Raw genomic sequence first — 18,619 nt, 5'->3', positions numbered from 1 at the left:
AATTTTTACAGATTCTCTTTGCAACACACTCAGCTTCACATGGAAAACAACAAACTCTAGATAAAACCTCTAGATATAAGATATATGTATTTTAAATACTATCAATCAAAAATACAAAAGCCTACTGCTTGTAAATGAAATCATTTCATTTTCTCGTTATTAAATGAAAGATAGAAGGGAAAGCTCTGGATTAATTTTATCTCTTTGAAATTTTTTATAAAGCTTTCAAACAGTTAAGAAATGTTATTTTATATTGTTGACTTTCTTTTCTGGTCTAATGATAAATATCCGAGTATAATATATATTTCAGTAAAATATTATAATGAGGTTATATGGAATACGATTGATTGTGTTCAGGTTTCACGGTCAAATTTTGATTCAACTGTGAACGTATTGATATTTATAATTAGCCATATCATATTGTTTTGGACACGACTTGAACAAACTAGATTTCACTCATCAGCACTACGACGCAAATAAAATTTAATTTGCAGTTTGTTTTCAAAAGACATGCGATATTTGAAAACAAGTAAACGTCGGTTGAAGTTGTTACGTGTCGAGGAGCTTTTTGATTCAGTGTATAGATAGCAGTCTAAGATTTCAAGAACATACAAGCATAAAATTGTATATATAATTTTTTTGGGGGGGAATACCAGAACGTCTTAAACAGGAATATCTTAACTATTATTATTTTAGGTTTTATTTTGAAATAATCGTAAAGATTTATAAATTTTGAATGAGGGGCGTTTTTTATATCCCTGTATTTGAATCTATATTGGACATTGAACGGTTGTGATTATATTTTATCTGTGTTATATATGATACTGCTTCGTTAGAAATTAGAAAATCGGATGTACATGGAAATGCCGCTCTAAAGGCTCAAGACCCTGTATTTGTATCTACATTGAACATTGAACGGTTGTGATTATACTTTATCTGTGTTATATAATACTGCTTCGTTTAAAATTAGAAAATCAGATGTACATGGAAATGCCGCTCTAAAGGCTTAAGAAATTAAAATGTTAAAAAAAAAAAAAAAAAAAAAAAAAAAAATATTTATGCACACTGTCGCAGAATATAAAATGAATAGTGATCTAGAAGTCGTTAAAAAATTACATGTGAAAAATTCTTTATATAGTATAATGGAAAAACAGTGCTTAATTGTATTTTGTAATAGAAGTTTATAAAATAGTTATATTTTTGCACAGTTATGAAGTGTAGGTTTTACTGCACATGAAGATTCAGTATATAAGATACATTTAATGCACAGTGATCTTTATAGTAATCCTGGTGCTTAGTATGCCTCATTTAGTAGATTTATCATTATGTTCTTGGTGCATAGCACGTTGCAGCCAGTGAAGTTAGTAAGTTGATGTTGGTGCGTATGTGACGCAAGTAGAGTTTTCAGGGTGTTTCTGGTGTACAGCACGATGCATCCAGTGGAAGTCCTGGTGCATAGCATGTTGCAGCCAGTGGAAGTCCTGGTGCATAGCACATTATAGCCTGTGAAAGTCCTGGTGCATAGCATGTTGCAGCCAGTGGAAGTCCTGGTGCATAGCATGTTGTAGCCAGTGGAAATCTTGGTGCATAGCATGTTGCAGTCAGTTGAAGTCCTGGTGCATAGCATGTTGCAGCCAGTAGAAGTCCTGGTGCATAGCATGTTGTAGCCAGTGGAAGTCCTGGTGCGTATTGACGCAGCCAGTGTAGTTCTAAACATTTTTCTGGTGTGTAGCACGTCGCAGCTTGTTAAAGTCTGGTCGAATAGTATGTTGTCAGTGGTGTAATCATGATGATTTCTGGTGCACGGAATGATGCAGCCAGCAAATAATTTACAGCGATACTATGCTATATAAATTTGATATACATGTATTCTAAATTAAAAGGCTTGTTGCAAAATTTTAATTGATTTTCAGAACTTATTTACTTTCGGCAAGCAAATTGAAGGAAAATGCTTTACGGCGAAAATTATGATGATTACTTAAGATAAACAATCGTCATTTGTTTTGTTTGGAATGTAAAGATGTTTTTTATTTAAAATTCATAAATGTATAGGAGAAATACATGTTTGCGTTCAATCTAGCAAATGGTAAAATCAAAGTCTATACCCAAAAAGAATAAGACATAAGTTGTATGGTTCTATATACTTAAAAGAATATACTGATGTTTTTGTTTTTGAACGGTCAATTTTAATAGGCAATTAAGTGAATTGAAGGAAAATACAACTGTATTAACAGCGCATATTATAATGATTTACATCTGATAACATCTGTCATGTCTGAAAAATGAAATCTTAAAGACTTATACTTTTATAAAAGAAATATATGTATGCGTTCAATCTTGCTAATGGTGAAATCCATATCAATAATATAAAACACTATATAAGATATGATTTATTTAGTTTCTTATGTTTGATAGCTTAAGATGGAATTGAACGAATAATGTTTGGAGATTCGATGTTATTTTATGATACTTATTCTTTATCATTTATAGAAAAAACAAAACGGACCTGAACAAAGTGAGTACGATCTAGTTTTTTATTTCCAGTATCAGCGTCAAAACTATGGTTGCTTTGTTGCAAAAGCTTGTTTAAAAAGGATCATTGTTCCAAACATATATTCAACACAAGAATGGGACAAACATTTTGAATGCTTTATATTTATTTGGACAAATATAGGTTAAGATTGCATATCTAGTTTTACTTAAAAATAAATAAAGTTTCCACCAGAAATTGTTAAACACACGTATGATCAAGAAAATGCAATAAAGATCAACATTTACAAAAATTGTTAGCAAAGATTCCTTATATAAATGAACATTAATTTTTAACTGCTTCTTGAGCTTGTAGAAAAACCAGAGCCCTCTTTCTTTATGTTCGAAATATTGGCAAGCAAGCGCTTCCATCTCCTATGTAGACAAGTGTTCTTGTTTTGATTGTAAATAATTTATGTTCGTTTGAGTGAAACGAATTAGAACATAAATTAATTTATCGTATGTACAAGGAACACGTGCTTTTGTTTATTATGTGCTAATAATAGCGACAGTAGCTATTGGTCAGTATTTAAAGGTCGATACCTGTAGAACGGGTGAACAGGTATTCACTTTAATCACGATTTTAACTCATTCGAAGACTTTGCTTTGCGACATTCACACCCACCCACCCACCCTCTTACTTACTTCAACCTTTTACTAGTATTTTGTTTAAAGAAAGTAATTGTTTTCATTTAAAAAAAAAAAAAAATTAAAAGTTTTGTACACAACAGGTTAATTGTCAAAGATGGAAAACAATTTGCTTAGTCGCTCTAGATAATTTTATGTAAAATTTGATATAAATGTAAGATTGTTGTGTAGGGGTACATATTAGCTACATATAGTCGAAATGTGTTTACAGATAGTTCTAACTTACATTCATTTTGCATAGGTTTTTACTTAAACTAGTAGATTAATTGTACATTATAATATATGATACGTACGTAAGTTTGTGAGAATGAGTCCGCCATTCATTTTGTTTACCTCGCAATTGCTGCGGACTTACAGGTTTCCATAGTTTTTTCAACATAAATCGATGTTGTTTTTTATCTATGGTTTTTCCTGGGCGGCGAGGGAAGCATAATTGTGTTCATACATGCATTATATTACGTTTTTAATCAGTGAAGTGAGGACATATAAAGCATTGTGTTAAAATGCATTTTGTACTGTTATGTGTGATTAATTATATTTTTGATATATTGTAGAAGGAAGGTAGAGAATCGGTACCATTGAAGACTTGTTTTTGTAAATGTATACGTCTAATAAATATTGGCAAGCAAGCGCTTCCATCTCCTATGTAGACAAGTGTTCTTGTTTTGATTGTAAATAATTTATGTTCGTTTGAGTGAAACGAATTAGAACATAATTTCAAAGTGGGTCACTGAATTTCTCAACAAACTTGAAAACAAGGTTTTTAGCAAGGTCATCGAAGAATAATAATATTGGCAATATAGTGTATCTTTGAATGTTCTTCTCGTACTACATATCAGGTTTCAACATACATGTACGTCAAGAATTCGAATCAGTTAAAACACCCAAGTTTATGGGATATTTAAATTATAGTATTTATATAAAGGATATGATTTACGTACTACTAAATGTGGAGCTGTGGGATTTATAAATAACATGTACATGGAGGGGAGGGGGGGGGGGGTAACTCGGCAATGACCTAGCTTATTTACATTTCCCCTGTGTTTGTGAAAGATACATTAAAAAGTTTATTAAAAAAATTTGCATAAAAAACAATGTTCTTGTTTTTGCTTTTCCTTTCTCTTTTCCAGAATGCACATTCAAACATCTCCATATTTTTTAAAGGTTCATAAAAGATTTGATTTTCAGCTCTCTCAACTCCCTTAAGATAATCATTGAAAGCAAGAAAGCGTGAGTTTGTTAAATGTCCCTCCAGGATTTTTTTTCACTCATTTTACGACTCCACCACTTGCCGGTAGAGGGCTACAAATGTACCCGGCATTTCAGACCTTTAGTAGTGATTGATCTTTTTTCGTACGTACTGCGATACAGAACCTCGTTCTCTACGTACGGTCTTATCCGAAGAACTGCACTTTGGGTTCGAACAAGCGACGTAAGGGTTTACTCCTTATTGGCTTTTATAATTTTTTGTACAAGTATAATCAATAGCAAAATAACTTGATATTCAAATTATATTACAAGTTTATAAAGTGTAAACCAGCATTCAAATTTCTTAGTTCAAGCTCTAATAATTGAACTGTACTATAAAAATTAACCACGTAAATGTATCACAAAATCGGCAAACTTCTATTTTCAGTGAATTTAGTGCCGAATTACGAGAAATTTGAATGCTAGCCTTCTTAAATATGCAAGACTAATCCGAATGTAACATAGTCTCAGGAAAAAAAGGCAAAATATTTCGAAAAATTCGACTTTTCAACGAGTATTTTGTTACTTTGTACAAAATTTATTTTTTACATACAACCATGTAAAGTCAAGACTTTTATCAACTAATTTATCACTTTGCATACGGTTTAAAATATTGCTGGGAAGTATCTCTCAAGCCACAATAAATAGAAACATTTACAAAATTATCAAACGGAACTGTATCTCAGATAATGAAATGAAATCTGAATGTGGTTTTTTTTTCATAAAAAGAATTTAGATATGATTCTTCGGCATTTTCATTTCGTTTCGTGACGTAATTCATTATGACGTCACTGATTTTTAAATAAGTGAGCAGCAAAATTGGTTATGTAAACCCGGAAAAGAAAATGAGTGGAAACTTTCCTATGGAAGATCTTAGCCTGCCATTATTTGATAAGGTTTACGGAAAACACACTAAATTCACCGACCATGAAGAGGAGGAAGAAAACATTTGGACGTTAGGAATGACAGTCGGAGAACGATTGGCAGTAAGAGAAAATCTGCTGCAACGAAGGAGGAATATAGTAGATGTTCAGCTAATTGCGGCTCTATTTGGCTTCATACTTATGCTTGTAGAAAACGAACTTTACTTATTAGGATGTATTACTAAATCGTCGATAACATCTATTGTCCTGAAATCCTTCATTTCATATTCAACTATCATACTGCTCGTATCCATTATTTTGTACTATGTGACGGTAGTCCAACTGCGCATGACAGATAATCATTTGAATTCCTGGAGGCTAGCTGTGACATTTCGCGATACCTACTGTAAGATTTTCTTAGAATTATTTGTATGCGCGCTTCATCCTTTGCCAATTAATATCACTATTCCAATCTCCAAACCAAACGGAGAAATAGTTAACGCTTCGTCTGACGCCATTATGTCCATACTGATGATTTTACGTGTCTATCTTCTTGGCAGAATGGCTGTAGTTCATAACAAGCTTCTAGCAGGGACAGCAACACACGGTTTAGGAGCTCTGAATAAAGTCAAAATTGATGCGCTATTTTTGTTCAAGGGGCTGATGTCCACACATCCCGGGAATGTGTTGATAGTAATTATGATTTCTATATTACTCATCAACTCTTGGGCCATGAGAACATGTGAGGCGTTCTATCAATTTGAGAAAGACCACTCGGACTACTGGACCATGATGTGGATGGTATCAGTGACATTTTTAACCATTGGATATGGTGACATATACCCCATTAGTGTATGTGGACGGTTTGTTTCTGTGGCTACTGGTCTAATGGGGGTCGGCACCACAGCACTTCTGATCGCCGTTTTAGCACAGAAGTTAGAACCATCTAGAGCAGAAAAATACGTGTACAATTTTGTACTAAAGGCACAGTTGGATAAAAGGAGGAAGACGGCAGCCGCTGACGCCATTAAGAATTGGTTTCAGCTTTGTCGTCTGCGAAGGAGTAATGTCATGAACATGGAATACATTCGCGTTCACGGAAAACTACTGCAAGCCATAAACGCCATGCAGGAAGCAAAACGCAAGAGGGATTCCACCGGCGAGTCCACGATTGGTTTCATCGAAATCAGTAAAGGGATGAGTGACGTGGAGAAAAAGACGGAAGATGTACAGCGATCCATCAGGGGCCTGAAATCGGACCTTGTGTACATGCAGAAAATGGCCAGAGACTTGCAATGCAAATTTAACGATATACACAGAGTCCTGGTTAGAGATAATACACGATATAAGCCAAATTAAGAAGAATCATTTTATTTTAGTGTGTGTGACATTATATATATTTAGTTTGAAATATATCATGGAAATGTCTACATGATAATATTAACTAATGGAGTTTTTTTAAGGACATGTTGCTGGGAATTGACATAACTGGTTTTAAATATTGTATGGTTTAAAATACAAACAATTAATCGGTATTATATTTTAGATTTTATTGTCTGAAAGTAAGAATTTAAACTTGAATCCCTCAACCTCTCTCTAAAAAACAAACTGAATTGTTTTTCTTGTGCCGAGGAGAAATGGTTTTTCCAATCTCCTACTTCCCCTGTAAGTAAATCAAGTGTTAAACAATAATTAGTAAGTAATGGAAGCATGAAAATTTTACATTCTAAAAACGTTAAAAAAAGTGACACTGAATTGATTTGCGAATTCCTTATCTTGTATGACTGAATTAAATTGTACATGTATGTTGTTTTACGTTATATTTTAATTGCGAGCTTAGTTTGCTTACCTTTACGGTATATGAAACCTAATCTTCCTGATTTCTTGCGCTCTCTTAATTTTAAAATATGGCAATCGGAGGCAATTCGAACGGCAGCTTCCTTGTCACATGGTATGCCCAAATATTCCGCAATCCTTCTTACATACTTTACTTCATCCTGAATATATACATGTAATGCTTCAAAACCCTCTAAATTATCAAATCGTACAATTTTTTTCCTGTATAATACCGGTACTATGATAATAGTTTGGAGATTTTGGCATCATAAATGTTAAGCATGTCACACAATTGGCAATGTAACAATTTGAAAAAATAAAATAGATCAAACTAGAATATCATTGAGACGGTGGCCATCTCAAAGGGTCCTACTTTCAGCTTCGAACATTGGCACAAAAATTACGAAGGCTCCATACCCTCTATTAAAAAATAACACAAAAGTCACGAATGTTGCATATCCTCTATGAAAATTGGTGTACATGTATATCCTCTATCAAAATTTGGAAGGAAAATCACAAATATTCCGTACCCTGAGTCAACTGGTAAAGTTTGAGGCCGACTGGATCCACTGAGCAGTGTTAATCTGTGAGTGAAGTACCTATGAGCCACATTGGACCAAGGGGAGAGGATATGCTCCAGACATGGATTTTTCCTATGAATATGCTATGACCTTAACCTTAGCCCCAGAAACATGGTTCAAGGTCACTGCACACTTTTTACCCAAAGATACTCTGTGGGTGAAGTATGAGCCGCATTGGGCCAAGGAGAAAGAAGACATGCTCCGGACAAGAGATCTCGGACGAACAGACGGGCGGAAAGATGGACGGACGTACAGACTGATCATTGTAAGGCACCCACAGAGCGGGGCGCTAATGGATCGTTGATCTTTATAACCATTAAAAGTAACCCCAAATTCACCCAGAAACTGGTGAAGGAAAATGTTTTTTTTTTCAAATATACATGTCTATTAATTTTAAAAATCGTGGGAAGAAAATACAGCAAAGAAAATGCAAGCCTTCTAGAATGCCATTTTAGAAGGTTATTTATAAAGTTTGTAGTCGCCCGCGTGCTGGCGCAGTGGTTAGAGAGTCTGCTAGTGTCTCGTAGAAGAAGTTTATCCTTACGTCGCGGGTTTGAATCCCATTGTTGGGCGAGAAGACGGTCCTTCGGATGAGACCGTATAAACCGAGGACCCATGTTGCAGTTACTGCTTGCACGAAAATCCCTCAGTGCTCAATGGTCTCGAGTGCAGAACATACGTAATAATTTGCAGCTCTCCACCTTCAAGTGGTGGCGTCTCCATATGAGTGAAAAAGTCTCGACATGGACGTTAAACAACAAAGTTTGTATGAATCTGAAACAAAAGAGAAAAGTAAGTCTCAACCGAAATCTTACCGACTTCATATCTTCGTATCGCAGAACTAAAACATTGCCAGACTTAGAGAATTTCTCCCATTGAAGTTCATACTGGCACCATTCCCCGTACATGAAATCTGTGGAAATTTGTAATAAAAAAAGGCCATCAATGACTAATATTTTACCGATTTTGAAGGGGCGTGTTCAGTTAGTATGCCGTATGAAGAAATTTCTGTATTTGTTTTAAAAAAGGGAATTAAACGCTATGGATATTGAATTCCATTTGTATTGCACATTTATCTGACACTTACTGCCTGACATAAAATCGGAAAGATGGCTGTTCCAATCTGTGGGTAAGTAGTCCTTGAAAAATGGTACATTCAGGAAGTGGTAGTAAGCCGAGACAGCTATGTCCCTAGGGTCACGGACGATGTGTATTATCTTCCTTCCGTTTTTGATATGGTCCTCTGGCAGGAAATGAACAGGTAGATGTGTGTAAAGAATTCGTGGGGATGGTAAAGAATCCATTCGAGAAAATTCGGGTATTATGTCCAGGAAAGTGTGTTCCATTCGAGGAAATTTCGCTTCTTGGTCGTGGAGTACTCTACACAAAAATTCATGCATCCAATGACTTCCTGCGAATAAAATCATGTCACTGTTAAATCAGTTTTATAAACTGAATTGACGACGGATAATTCCGTTATTTCCTGATCATGACAAGAAGTACATGGCGGGTGTGACCGGTCAGCAGGGGATGCTCACACCTCCATGGCTCCTGATCCCACCTCTGATGTTTACAAGGTCCGTGTTTTGTATTGTTTTATGGACTTTCATATTGAATACTGTTCGTTATCTCCATATCCTTCATGTTAAACTGAGAAACAAATGAAATAAATGTTAAAGTGACTATATAAACTTATACATAATGTTACTAAACTTGCTTTTGACGTAGGTACTTAGGTCACCAGATAAAAATCAGATCACACATTTACTACCGGATGGTACTTCATATGTGAGACTTAATTTATTTATTTATATTTTATTTTTTAATTACTTTATTTCATTTATTTATTTTTAAGGTAGGATTCTTCTCTGGTTTCTGATTAGTTGATATATTCAAGTATCTTTGCTCATTTATGTCTTTTATATTTAGGTGTAAGAGATTTTTAAAATAAAAACATTTTTCTTTCCTCATCACACCTATATAACTTTAAATAGAAATGGTAAATTGCGTTTGACAACTACCAGGGACTATATTTTTGGCGAGAATGGTGGCGTAAGGAAATATCTTCTTTTCTGCCTCTCAAAGTATTTTTAGAACAATGAATTAAGTTATCATTTTTACACAATCAAAGACTTGAGGAAATTTTCAAATGCAAGTTAAATGAGGAACGGAAGTTTCAAAATACATGTACTAGTATATCATTCAAACAAACTAGAACTATGTTAGCTTTTAAAAGCTTCCAATTTAATTCCAGATTTGAGCCAAAAATCCGTAAAAAGTGTTTTTTGAAATTCTCTCTTAGTCTCTTAGTAAACGATGAAAACCTTTTTTGTATCATTTTGTATCTTTACAATAATTAAGTGAAAAAAAAAGAAATTTTTAAAATATAATAAGAAGCGTATAAAAATTTAATGTACTGGACTTACCTGATTTAGGATATGAACTGACAAGTATATCATCGTCTCTAGTCTGTAAATGTTGTATTTCCTTTAATCGTTGTGTTGCATCCCTCATGTAAGTATCAAACGGCGGGAGAAGAGTCCCATCGGGGCATCTCGGGAGCGGCTTATACATTCTGAACTAACAAAGGCCAAAATTATTCTTTTTTGCGTGACTACTTTATCTATCAGACACACTTATACGATAAACATGATAACAGTGCATATATATACGTATAATTTGTTTTGACTAAACAATCATAAACTAAAGTAGATCGACAGATGTACATAAAATAATTCAAAATAAAACTATTATTAAATTCGTAAAGATAGAACTTTCATCGTCGATGATGTGGCTAGATAGCTTCGATTTGAAGCTATCTAGGGAGGTGGTGATAACCAATGATGTTGGCATAGAGTGCATACCTCACGCGAATACCATCCGTGAAAAATGACTTCTGCATGCATGGTACACTAAGTATCTGACACAGAGTTCCACACGCGAATACCACCCGGGAAAAATGACTTCTGGTACACTAAGTTTCTCGCATAAGGAACCGGGAACACCATGCTGTTTCCCCTGGTTGTAGTGGCTGGGTACAGGAGGAGTGGTGGAATTGAGCTGGTACACTATGCGGTGTGTCATGACAGCTTTTGCTTGACCACGTCTGAAGGGATGTCCATCTCAGCTGTTTCAATATGTCTTCGCTACTAGTTGTCATTTGGTCATATGTTACCATATGGGCAGCTCGTCTTTGGACCATCTCCAGTGTGCCAATCAATACTCAAGTGTCCCTGGTGTAAGAATTCCAGGTCTTGCCCCCGTATTCCAAGATGGGCCTGACTAAGGTCTGATAGCGTAAGGCCTTTGTTTCTGATGGACACTTGATCTTGCTACCCTTGCAATTTTTTGATTTGATATACAGGAGAAATGCACAAAGAAAACATATGGCTGGACCGGGAATCGAACCCGGGACCCCTGCATAACTAGTCAGGTGCTCTAACCACTGAGCTATCCAGGCCGATATCCACGGTCCGTAAAGCCCGAACGTCTACATAAGTATAAATTGCAGTGTAAGACCTCTTTTGCTGGGCCCATCTTCCCCTGGGTTCACGTCATGGTTTGAACAAAAATTAAGAGCTAGGCACGCACACTAAAATAGCTCAACGTGGCCTCGCAGTTCTTGTGAGGGAGATTTTTAAAAGCTTTTTTTTTTGTTTGTTTGTTTGTTTTCATACATGTACATTTCTATGTAAAACTGAATTTGATTCCCAATAATTGTATCCAAACCATTGCTTTGGGTCATGTTTTTCAAAAAAAAAAGTTTGGATTTACACTGCCTGTGCATCAATTCCCTCTAACTATAAATGCTTTTCGGCAAGTTTATTGGTCCTGGAGACGTGAAAAGGTGATTATAGACGAACGGACAATCAACATGTTGTCAGAAAATGTCCCTTAAACATTTGCTTCAGACAGGTGATGTGTCAATCCATAAGACTGTTAAGTTTAATTACTGAATTAAGTTAATTATTGAATCATTGCTTTACGTACCTGTTTATTATTTTTGACCTACATACAGTCATGTATGGAACGTTATTACTGTCATTATAAACATATTTTTTCACATTCCATATTATGCTTTTTCTGAGCCCATGAGTCGAATACATTTCATAATATATATGATTATTTTCTCTTGCAGCTATCGCAGTTGGAAGAAGAAAAATGTTATTGTTATTTCAAAGGAAACGGGTTATAGGTCTATTTTTAATCGGGTTTGATGAACACGAAATTAGAAAAAGAAAGTAGGTCCATGTGTGTGTTGACACCAGCAGCTGAGCTGCTTGATATTTTGTGAAAATGAAGGTTTTAGAATTGTACAGTGGAATAGGTGGAATGCATTGCGCTGTAAAAGGTAAAAAAGTATTCGTAGTGTACTTTGACGTGTATAAACACTCGCTTACTTGTTTTGAAACCAACGTTTTTCTTGAAAGTTTTAGATCTACAAAAGGACATATAGCCATATAAATCTTTCAGTCAAGAAGTTAAGTTTAACCTATTGTCATGTTGTAAATTTTGAATTTACCGGGTGGCAGTAAATACAAAATTTACAACATGACAAAATTTTGTATTTACTGCCACCCGGTAAATTCAAAATTTACAACATGACACTATTGACAAACAATTTAAATTTGATTCTGTTCATTATAATGTTAGACAGTGGTATACCTCACGAGGTAGTAGCAGCCATTGATGTGAATACAACTGCAAACAAGATTTACAAGCACAACTTTCCTGGAACCAAGTTAATGGATTGTGGAATTGAGGTGAGACACTTTTATGTTTTCCTTATCAAAATTAAATTCAACAAATACTGATAAGTTTTTGTCCAGATTTCTATAAATGTATCATACCTATTACAAGTCAGGTAATATTATTAATAAATGTTTAATACTAATATTTTAAGATATAACAGCACTGAAATTAAACCAGAAGTCTCTGTCGAAAAACTTATCAAAAACCATTGCACTATTTTATGTATCTTGGTGTAGTCTACTTGTGTGCCAACTTATTTTGAAATCAAACTAAAACTGTAGAAGGAGTAGGGTTTTAAAAGAATTTCACAGAAAATTCTATTTTTAGTAACTATGGTAACACCGTTTATCGAAACCAAAACCCGATGCACTATTCTATGTATCTTAGTGTAGTCTACTTGTGTGCCAAGTTATATTGAAATCAAACCAAAATTGTAGAAGGAGTAGCGTTTTAAAGGAATTTCACAGAAAATTCTATTTTTAGTAACCATGGCAACACCGTTCATCGAAATCAAAAACCGATGCACTATTCTATGTATCTTAGTGTAGTCTACTTGTGTGCCAAGTTATATTTAAATCAGACCAAAATTGTAGAAGGAATAGCGTTTTAAAGGAATTTCACAGAAAATTCTATTTTTAGTAACCATGGCAACACCATTCATCGAAATCAAAAACCGATGCATTATTCTATGTATCTTAGTGTAGTCTACTTGTGTGCCAAGTTATATTGAAATCAGACCAAAATTGTAGAAGGAATAGCGTTTTAAAGGAATTTCACAGAAAATTCTATTTTTAGTAACCATGGCAACACCGTTCATCAAAATCAAAAACCGATGCACTATTCTATGTATCTTAGTGTAGTCTACTTGTGTGCCAAGTAATATTGAAATCAGACTAAAATTGTAGGAGGAGTAGCGTTTTTAAAAATTGTTTACAGACAGACGGACAGACAGACAGACGGACGGACGCCGGACGCATATATCGCATAAGCTCTTCTGGTCTCTGACCAGTAGAGCTAAAAATCAATGTTTATTATATCCCCCCCCCCCGGCTTGAAAAGCTAAAGGGTATGTTTGTCCATCTTTTATGCTTTGGGGTACCCATCTCTTATCCACAACTTCTCTCATACCACTGAATGAAATTTGATGAAACTTTCACAGAATCTTTATTACATATTGCCATTGTGCACCTCCTGTTTTACTTTTTGATCAAACATATTTTGGGTTTTCCACAACAAAACGTTGACATATGGGAGGCGGGGGTATCATTAAGTGAGCTCATTGTTCACAGTACCTCTAGATTTTGCTTGGAACTTTTTAAAAATAGATTTAGAAATTTTGCAATATGTCTATATATATATTGATATTTTTTTTATTATTCACATGTACTTCCTTCAGTCACTATCTGCCAAAAAGCTTGATGAGATGAAGATAGATATGATTTTGATGAGTCCCCCTTGTCAACCATTCACTAGAGTTGGTAAGAAACTGGACGCCAATGACATCAGAACCAGCTCTTTCCTTCATCTGTTGTCCTTACTTCCAAGGTATTAGTGGCTGTGTTAATTATTGCAAAGTTTAGTTGTACACGTTTTTGTATCTCGTTATACTAATGGTCAAACTTGATAGGACCAGAAAAAACTTTGAGATATCCAAGAGCTTGAGATATCAAGGGTAAAATACTTAATAAATATGTGGTTAGGACTTCCCAGTCATTTTGACATATCCATGGTATTCATATCCGTGTTTGAGGATATATCCATGGTATTCTAGATATCTGTGTTCGAGGATATATCCATGGTATTCTAGATATCCGTGTTCGAGGATATATCCATGGTATTCGAGATATCCGTGTTCGAGATACTGAAGTTCAACTTTACCATATACTACCTCCTTCCAAAATGAGGAATATAAATTATTTCCACACAATTTTCTGCAATTATAGTACTTTCTTTCCTGGATGAATCTGATTTTTTGTTGAAAATTGTCCTATTGTCCCATCTTCGCTAGCCAAGGGTTTCTGATCCGAAATCTACTCTTGTAGAGTAGATTTCAGATCGGAAACCCTTGGCTAGCGAAGATGCTATTGTCCTAGAAATAAATTTTTTAAATTTTTAATTGCATGTGGATACTAAATTCAGTTTATTAAATGTACTAGGTTAAATAACTGTCCAAAGTACATCCTCATTGAAAATGTGAAAGGCTTTGAAGAATCTGACACTTGCCTTAAGTTACGTGAAACATTAAGGGAATGCAACTTTGCCTATCAGGTATTTAATTTTCTGAAGAAAAAGAAATGATACTTAAACTCAGCTTTGTTACATTATTTTCATTTATCTTGTTTTTAAGCATTATTTGTTATTAATTATTACATATGACTTCTATGCAGGAGTTTTTGCTTTCACCACTCCAGTTTGGCATTCCGAATTCAAGACTACGATATTACCTCATAGCTAAAAGAGAATCTTTAAAGTTTTCTTTCGAAACTTCAGCAGAGGTATTTTGTTTTATTTTTATACTACATGTGTATTGAATTTACAGTACTCTACAGCAAATTTATAAAAAAAGATTGATTTAAATTTGAAATTCTTTTTTGAAGATTCTGACTAAACTGCCAGAGGAAAATTACTTAAAGTATGTCCCAGGGAAAAGTAGTACATTTCAATCCTCAAGTGAAAATGAGTGTCAGACTGAAAAAACAGATGTGGAACATTCTAGCAAAACTGAGGACAGACATACAGAAAATATGCCTAATGATTCTTCTCAGGGAAACATTGCTATGACATGTCCAATCTGTCGAGAGCAGTGCCTACAGACAGCGGGGCATAACATGAGACAGATAACAGAGGATGACTCCAGTCCTTATCCTGACTGCTGCCCTGTGTTGAATTTTTTAGAGAACAAACCTCCTGAGTATTTTGATTCCTTTTTGTTGACCAAAAAAGAACTGAAGAGGTTTCTCGTCATGGACATTGTGTTTCCTTGTTTACTAAAGACAACTTGCTTCACTAAAAGGTTATAAAGCTTTCACATATATTGGTCGGAGATAATATAAATTTCCTTTTTCAGTACATGTGTATTATATATTTTTTGGTTTCTATTTATTCTAGATATGGTCACTTTATGGAAGGGGCAGGCTCCATTTTCCAAATGTCTACAAATATTTCTGTAAGTATTTATATTGTTTGGTAGTTTTTCAAACCATATATCGTTTCAGCTCTTACATGTGCATGACATACATAAAAATGACAATTACAGTTGCTCTTATTGTGTCAATTAATTTTAATTACATTGTCATGTAAACTAATATGATCTCCTTTCTACCAAGGTTTATCCTTTCATAGATATATTAATACACTCTTAGTATGAAAATATTTCTTATATACTAGAATATGGAAAAAGCCAGTGAATTAAAAGATAGAACTCAAGAACTGAAGAATAGAGATGATTGGTCAGATGAGGATTATGAAGTGTTGTCACGGTTACAACTGCGATACTTCACTCCTAGAGAGATTGCCAACTTCCTATGCTTTCCATCCACCTATGGTAAGCTGATGATGGTTATAACAAACAGTTTTTGCCAAATTAATTACCAGGGTCATTGATTCCTCTTTGTTTACTAGTATCTGTTAGTGTTTACTTAAATGCTAGATTTTTAGCTCACATGAGTTAAAAGTTCAAAAAAGGCTCAAAATACCAGTAGCTGTAGCTGGAATTATGATGTAAATTTGTGTTTTATAAAAGGATTGATTTTTTTTCCATTGTAGACTTTCCTGAGGATTTATCTCGAATTCAGCTGTATAGGACTTTGGGTAATAGTCTGAATGTCCATGTGGTGTCTGCTCTTATACAATTAATGGTTAAAAATCCAGAATGACGGGACCAGTGGAACTGGATATACTGGATATACAATGTGATGCAAAGAACTTATTTCTTTCAAAACAAAAACAGAAAAAAGATGTAGGAATTTATTTCAAAATCATAAGAAATGGTTGTATTTTTGATCAAAAATGTATGTATTTGACAGTAAATTTTGAAAATGTTTTGTTTGTGAATACACATGTACTATAAAATCAAAACTGATAATATTACACACCAGGAATTAAGGAACTGTAATATACTATTTTGCTTAAATTTGATATATATATAAAGGGTTGCCCACAAAGGTCAGTGACATGGTTAGAGATGATCCTTACATTGTGGATTAAAATCCACTGCAGGATGCAGATGGACCAATACTTGGGAGGAAGTCCCCTGTCCACTTATTTGTCCCCAAGGAAAAATCCCTTACTGATTAATGGCCATAAGTCAGACAGTATAGCTGGCAAGTAGAGGTCACCTGCTTGACACAGTGGTCAGAGCTCTAGAGTCATGGAGGAAGGATTTGATCCCTAAGTTGTGGGTGAAAATCCACTTTTGGTCATGGTCCTTAAAAATTAAAAATCCTTGTACCACATTCAACAATTGCAAGAGGTTTATGTTACGCACAGCACCATATCTAACCCATAAAACATACCTTTAACAAGGAACAACCAATGTTCGCAAAAATATGACAGACCACGTGTGATATCAACAGCGCAAGATCGCTTCAAAGGATTACGTAAATTTCAATGTTTCACAATGACATTATCTACAGCATTACCTATCCCTGAACTGCACAGAACATCTAACAAGAGCATCTGCAGTTGACTACGGAATGCTGGAATTATTTCAAGAGGACTATTCATTATTCATGCTATTGTTTTACCATTACAAAAACCATCTCATGGTCGAGATGTTAAAAACAGAGCTCAAACCTCGAGCCCAGGTCGCGCGGATGGGGTGCGGAGAGAAATTAAAGCTTTCTCTTTTGAAATCAACTTCAGATCAACAGAGTTTGACCACAGCAACACCGCTAAACATGTTTGCTTGGCTACTGGTCCAGAATGTTTATCGTAAACCCTGCCATAAGTTTAACAGTGCTTCGTAATGAACGTATTAAGGCAGAAAACTGCCTCTGGGACGTTGAAAGATTTGGTGGTGGTAGTGTAATGATATGAAAAACGATATTACATATTCATATTTAAAGGACTTTGATGGAAAAGGTACTCTAGGTCTAAAATGTTCTACCTGCACATGCTTTTTCAATTTTGCAGCATCCACTGGACATTCGCGTATCTAATATTTCAACAGTTATGGGAAGCAAATTTCAGATGCAATTACAGCATCCTGCAGCAAATGCGCCTACGGCTCGTTTCAAACTTTGATAATCACATTCTTGCAAAGCAACGGCAGTCTGTTTCTGCCAGTTATCTACATGTAAATCGGCAGATTTAAACCTAGCTGCAATAATGTAGCCCTCTCCGATTTTTATATCTGACATTTTCTGGATTGAGTAAGCATTTGGCAAAATCACAGGTACTTGTGGACAGGATACCCCCATATCAGGCACGTAGCAACACTTTTTTCCCAACATTACATTTACTATTGAAAATATTGTCCATTTAAAAGATGGTTGCCCCCCCCCCCCCCCGTTAATACTACGGTAAAGTAATATAAGGGAAATGCAGTATTGTGTGCAAGAAATTGGTACTGAAAGAAGTCGGCATCTGAAAAAAGTTGGCCTGTAACCCCCCCCCCCCCCTTTACCCACACGATATAGGATTTTCGAGTTTGGGCAATTTTTTTTTTGCACGTCAGAAGTAAAAAAAAATTGTCTGCCCCCCCTACTTTTAGAAACGATGCTACGTGCCTGCATATACCCCTCCCACCATCAAAAATTATTTTGACCTTGGGTGTATATGGGGGGGGGGGGGGCTGTCCACGAGTATACCTGTGATTATCAATACAGTAACAGCATTTTACTAAATAATCTTTATGTGCAATGTGTCAATAAAATTCTACTTTATGCGTCTCTTTCTTGAAGAGTACGTTATCATTGCTTGAAAAGCATGGAAGTATACTAGTATTGTGATCGGGATGTCCGTCTGTGCGACAATTTTAACGCACTTTGAAATAAATTTTCAAAGTGCTTAATTTTTCAAAGTGTGTTGCATGCCCACATACGTACCAGGACCGGAAGTGGGGAAAATAGATCGAATGTATGACCATGCATTGAAAGTCAAGCGGTTGATATTAAAAGTACATATCATAATAATATTTTCAGGAACCTTTGATTGGCCTTG

The 18,619-nt window shown here is 35.0% G+C and overlaps 3 protein-coding genes across 3 annotated transcripts; 2 read left to right on the top strand and 1 right to left on the bottom strand.

Annotated features, from left to right (window-relative positions):
- The first annotated feature begins 5,384 nt into the window (after positions 1-5,384).
- On the top strand, positions 5,385-6,703 carry LOC134232666 (small conductance calcium-activated potassium channel protein 2-like). The gene has a single exon (XM_062714650.1). It carries the CDS (start codon positions 5,388-5,390, stop codon positions 6,645-6,647), a length of 1,260 nt encoding a protein of 419 aa, XP_062570634.1. The 5' UTR covers positions 5,385-5,387; the 3' UTR covers positions 6,648-6,703.
- A 120-nt stretch (positions 6,704-6,823) lies between these two features.
- LOC134232667 (sulfotransferase 6B1-like) lies at positions 6,824-10,319 on the bottom strand. The gene is made up of 5 exons (XM_062714651.1): positions 10,132-10,319; positions 8,793-9,116; positions 8,521-8,618; positions 7,138-7,285; positions 6,824-6,951 (listed from the first exon to the last, which is right to left on the bottom strand). Exons 1-5 carry the CDS (start codon positions 10,277-10,279, stop codon positions 6,824-6,826), a joined length of 846 nt encoding a protein of 281 aa, XP_062570635.1. The 5' UTR covers positions 10,280-10,319.
- A 1,650-nt stretch (positions 10,320-11,969) lies between these two features.
- LOC134232669 (tRNA (cytosine(38)-C(5))-methyltransferase-like) lies at positions 11,970-16,345 on the top strand. Its single transcript, XM_062714653.1, has 9 exons — positions 11,970-12,056; positions 12,359-12,468; positions 13,854-14,002; positions 14,614-14,725; positions 14,845-14,952; positions 15,055-15,470; positions 15,566-15,623; positions 15,845-16,001; positions 16,223-16,345. The coding sequence occupies exons 1-9, from the start codon at positions 12,002-12,004 to the stop codon at positions 16,330-16,332; spliced, it is 1,275 nt and encodes a 424-aa protein (XP_062570637.1). The 5' UTR covers positions 11,970-12,001; the 3' UTR covers positions 16,333-16,345.
- Positions 16,346-18,619: the final 2,274 nt, after the last annotated feature.

Source organism: Saccostrea cucullata, unplaced genomic scaffold, assembly GCF_032062105.1.
Source record: "Saccostrea cucullata isolate Sc308-1 unplaced genomic scaffold, CSIRO_AGI_Scuc_v1 ctg10825, whole genome shotgun sequence".
In the NCBI taxonomy this organism is placed as follows: Eukaryota; Metazoa; Mollusca; class Bivalvia; order Ostreida; family Ostreidae; genus Saccostrea; species Saccostrea cuccullata.
The sequence above is the reverse complement of the archived record's forward strand: the minus strand, read 5'-3'. Positions and strand labels throughout refer to the sequence as shown.

Excerpts from the sequence above, each read along its gene's own strand:
- LOC134232666 (XM_062714650.1), top strand. The coding sequence starts at position 5,388 with ATGACAGTCGGAGAACGATTGGCAGTAAGAGAAAATCTGCTGCAACGA.
- LOC134232667 (XM_062714651.1), bottom strand. The coding sequence starts at position 10,279 with ATGTATAAGCCGCTCCCGAGATGCCCCGATGGGACTCTTCTCCCGCCG. Across the intron at positions 8,619-8,792 it reads TTCCGATTTTATGTCAGGCA|ATTTCATGTACGGGGAATGG; the intron begins GTAAGTGTCAGA and ends AAATTTCCACAG. Across the intron at positions 7,286-8,520 it reads GATACGAAGATATGAAGTCG|GATGAAGTAAAGTATGTAAG; the intron begins GTAAGATTTCGG and ends GTATATATTCAG.
- LOC134232669 (XM_062714653.1), top strand. The coding sequence starts at position 12,002 with ATGAAGGTTTTAGAATTGTACAGTGGAATAGGTGGAATGCATTGCGCT. Across the intron at positions 14,003-14,613 it reads CTGTTGTCCTTACTTCCAAG|GTTAAATAACTGTCCAAAGT; the intron begins GTATTAGTGGCT and ends TAAATGTACTAG. Across the intron at positions 16,002-16,222 it reads ATGCTTTCCATCCACCTATG|ACTTTCCTGAGGATTTATCT; the intron begins GTAAGCTGATGA and ends TTTCCATTGTAG.